This window comes from Lepidochelys olivacea, assembly GCF_965140295.1.
Source record: "Lepidochelys olivacea isolate rLepOli2 genome assembly, chromosome: 14".
Classification (NCBI taxonomy): domain Eukaryota; kingdom Metazoa; phylum Chordata; order Testudines; family Cheloniidae; genus Lepidochelys; species Lepidochelys olivacea.
Genome location: NC_140424.1, coordinates 38,611,628 through 38,615,396, shown reverse-complemented (window position 1 = coordinate 38,615,396; position 3,769 = coordinate 38,611,628). Strand labels below are relative to the sequence as shown.

Below are 3,769 nucleotides of genomic sequence, written 5' to 3'. Positions count from 1 at the left end.
TTTGGAAAGTGTTTTACTTATTAAGGCTGGGGATTTCAAAAGAGGTAAAGACGTAGGCTGGGTTTAACAAAGGAACCTGAGAGAATTTTAATAGAATTTTTGCACCTATGTCCCTTTGGCATCTTTGGAAGTCCCAGCCATAACTGGAGCTGGTTGGAATTTTCATTGTAGAGGAAATTCCAATAGTTTGAAATTGATTTTTATCCCAAATCTGGATGAAAATTTAAAACGTGCTGATACAGACTAACATGGCTACCGCTCTGAAACTTGTATTTAGCTGTGACATTCTGAACACCTTCCCCAGACCCGAAGAAGAGCTCTGTGTAAGCTTGGAAATTTGTCTCTCCCAACAACAGAAATTGGGCCAGTACAGATGTTACTTCACCCGTTGCTTGGAAAACCCCATCAAGGAGATGACATACGGGCACGCCCAATAAATGAGAAAACACTGACAACACTGTCTACCCAAACACTCAGCCTCTCCCCAGGCAGAGGAACCAGAATGGAGATGGGGGTGGAGGGGCAGGGGGCCATGGCCCCATCACTTTTAAAAGTGGGAGGGCTATGTTCTCCCACTTTTTACTGGCCTTAAGGGTGAGCGATGGTGGGGAGGGGGCAGAGAGGAGCAAGCGTGGGGAAGGGCCTTGGGGGGAAGAGGCGGCATGAGGGTGGGGCCTCGGGGGAAGAGGCCGTATGGGGGTGGGGCCTTGGTTCAGGTGTCGGTGGCCCCCCCACTTCTAGGGAGCTTCCAGTGCTCCTGTCCCCAGGCACTCCCACCTCATAAAGAAACAAATCAATCCACCAGTAAAAAAAAAACAAAAAAACCCCTAAAATAAAATTTAAAAAATCTGAGAAAGAAGCAAGAACCAAACAACTGCACTGATACCACAATCATATTTTTTACCCTGAGGGGAAGAACAAAAAAAGGAATGGAGTCTCTGGCTCCTCACGGTCTACTAGGGACTTTGCTATGGCTCCTGATTTTATGTGGAAGGTGCTCAGATAGCATGGTGATGGGTGACAGTGTGGAATCCTACGATAGATAGATTAGATTAGATTAGATAGAATGAACTCCTGCAAGTCCTTCTTACATGGGATTATGGCTGGCACCTGACACAGGGTAGGACTCTGCACTTAAATAGGTCCCCTGTCTCTTTGTCATGTGCTAAAATTAAGACTTCCAGACCCACCAGCCATGCTCCCCCCCTCCCCCCCCCATCACTTGCAGACTCCCTATACAGCAAAAGACTTGTTCCATGCAGCAGGGCCTGTAGGTGAAAGGCAACAAAAATCAAAGGCCCCAGACTTCAGTCTTGATTTGTCTGAGTGATAGTCCTTCAGCAAAGTAACAGGCACCTTTCTCAGGTAGGAGGAGAGCTGCCATGAACAAAGAGCGATAGACGGCTATTGAGCAAGCCCAGAATTCTGCAGTCACCATGTCAATATTTACCCAGATAGCAAAACACAGAGTTCATGATCTGATGCTGCCATATCCCACTCTGTCACATCAGCAAACAGAAACCTAAAAGCCATCATACCCCAAGCAAAGTTTTGACCCCCAAAAAGGAGAAGAACCAGAGAGTCCATGAAGTCCAATGGGTACTTTCTAATGGCTACTGATTTTATGTGGAAGGTATTCAGATAACATGGTGAGGGGTGGCAGTATAAAAGCATGAGATAGATAGATTTTCATCTTACTTATACTGCTATAAACCTAGAAGAACTCCACTGACTTAGAGGAGTTAGTGTGGATTTACCACTATACATACAGCATTTTGCAAAAAAAAAATCACACACCATATTCTTATGGGGACAATAATGTCATCAGTTGATTGTATTTGTAAAAAAAACAGATAAAACCATGTTCATCAGAGAAATGCAGACATTTTATTTTTGTTGAATAACCTCCACCCAGTCAGTTTCCTCAGGGAAGCTTTGATTTCCTTGTTCCTCATGCTGTAGATGATTGGATTCATCACTGGCGGCAGCACGGAATAGAGAACAGCCACCACGAGATCCAGAGCTGACGGAGAGCTGGAGATGGGTTTCATGTGAGCAAAGACAGCAGTGGAAAGAAACATGGAAATTACAATGAGGTGAGGAAGGCATGTGGAGAAGGTTTTATGTCGGCCCTGCTCAGAGGGGATTCTCAATACCGTGGTCAAGATCTGAACATATGTCACAATTATAAAAACAAAACAACTTAGGGTTAAACACACACCAAATGCAATAACCCCAACTTCACTGAAGTACGAGTTAGAGCAGGCGAGCTTCAGTAGCTGGGGGATTTCACAGAAGAACTGATCCACCATGTTGCCTCCACAGAAGGTTATCGAAAACGTGTACCCGGTGTACAATGAAGAATAGAGAATTACACTGATCCAGGCACTGGCTGCCATTTGGACACAAGCTCTCCTGTTCATTATAGTCTCATAGTGCAGTGGTTTGCAGATGGCGACATATCGATCGTATGCCATGATGGTGAGTAAGACAAAGTCGGTTTCAGCAAAGAAGATGAAGAAAAAGACTTGGGTGACACATCCAGAATAGGAAATGGACCTGGTGTTCATAAGGGAATTGGCCATAGATTTGGGGATGGTGACAGAGATGGAGCCGAGGTCTAGGATGGACAGACTCATCAGGAAGAAGTACATGGGGGTGTGAAGGTGGTAGTCAAGAGCTATGGCTATGATGATGAGAAGATTTCCTGTCAGGGCTGCCAGGTAAAGCACTAGAAACACAATGAAGTGCAAAATCTGCAGCTCTCGAACATCAGAGAATCCCAGGAGAAGGAACTCGGTCACGGTAGTTTGGTTGGACATTTTCTTTCTTAGTTCATCGTGTGATGGCTGTGGAGGGAAGGACAAGAGCAATGATCAGGGTTATAGCGAGAGAGGGAATGACTCTGATTCCCCTCTCCATGATATCTCATGATGTGAATGTCAAAGGTGCATAGCACTTGTCACTTCCATTGTCTGGAGTAGTGAGGGCTCCTCACCGCTCACAACCAGGGCACTACTCTGGTGCGTTATGACAGGAGTGTAAATTGGCATTGCTCCCTTAAAGTCACTGGAGCTGGGTCAGTTTACACCATTTGAGGATCTGGCCCAAGATGTGGCTTGATCAAATGCAGGATGAAAGATGGAACAAAGTACAACCCAAATCCAACAATCTGAGCCAAAATTATGCCCCTATTGCTATAGACAGCAGGCTCACAACTTGGCCAACTAAAATACTAAAATGCCAGCACAGTCTGATTCCCACTTAACTGAGAAACACAGCACAGAATCACTCAGCTTCCCGCATGGCAGCTTTTCTGTGATGATTCCACCCCAACATCCCACATACCGCCTGATGCCTACTTACACGTTGATTTATGGCACCAGATCCCAGCTGCACTCCCATTGCTGGGTGATGGTGGGCTGGTCGCATCGCTCAGTTGCTGCTGGGTTGTGTGGTTCCCCTCTGTGACTTTATTTCTGTGCTGTGTGAGTCAGGAGACTTCGGTTCTAGTCTTGCCTCTGTCACTTTGTGACCATGGAGCAGTCACCGCTGCCTCTCTTTCCTCCCCTTCCCTTTGTCTGTCTCGTGTACTTTGAATGTGAACTCTTTTGGGGATGGATTGTGTCTTCCTGTGTGCATGTTCTGTGCACATGTTGACAGTATTTTTGTTTAGCAGGCAGCAGTGTGGGACAGAGGCTATGATGGTAGAAGTGGAAATCTGGGTTCTAGTTCCATCAACCTCCTGCCTGTCCTTGGGTAGGATAAA

General features: G+C 46.0%; 1 protein-coding gene across 1 annotated transcript; it reads right to left on the bottom strand.

Moving 5' to 3' along the window:
- Positions 1 to 1,868: 1,868 nt before the first annotated feature.
- Positions 1,869 to 2,822, bottom strand: LOC311530909 (olfactory receptor 14A16-like; the record flags this gene model as incomplete). The annotated part of the gene is made up of 1 exon (XM_084647941.1): positions 1,869 to 2,822. The coding sequence occupies one exon, from the start codon at positions 2,820 to 2,822 to the stop codon at positions 1,869 to 1,871; it is 954 nt and encodes a 317-aa protein (XP_084504067.1).
- Positions 2,823 to 3,769: the final 947 nt, after the last annotated feature.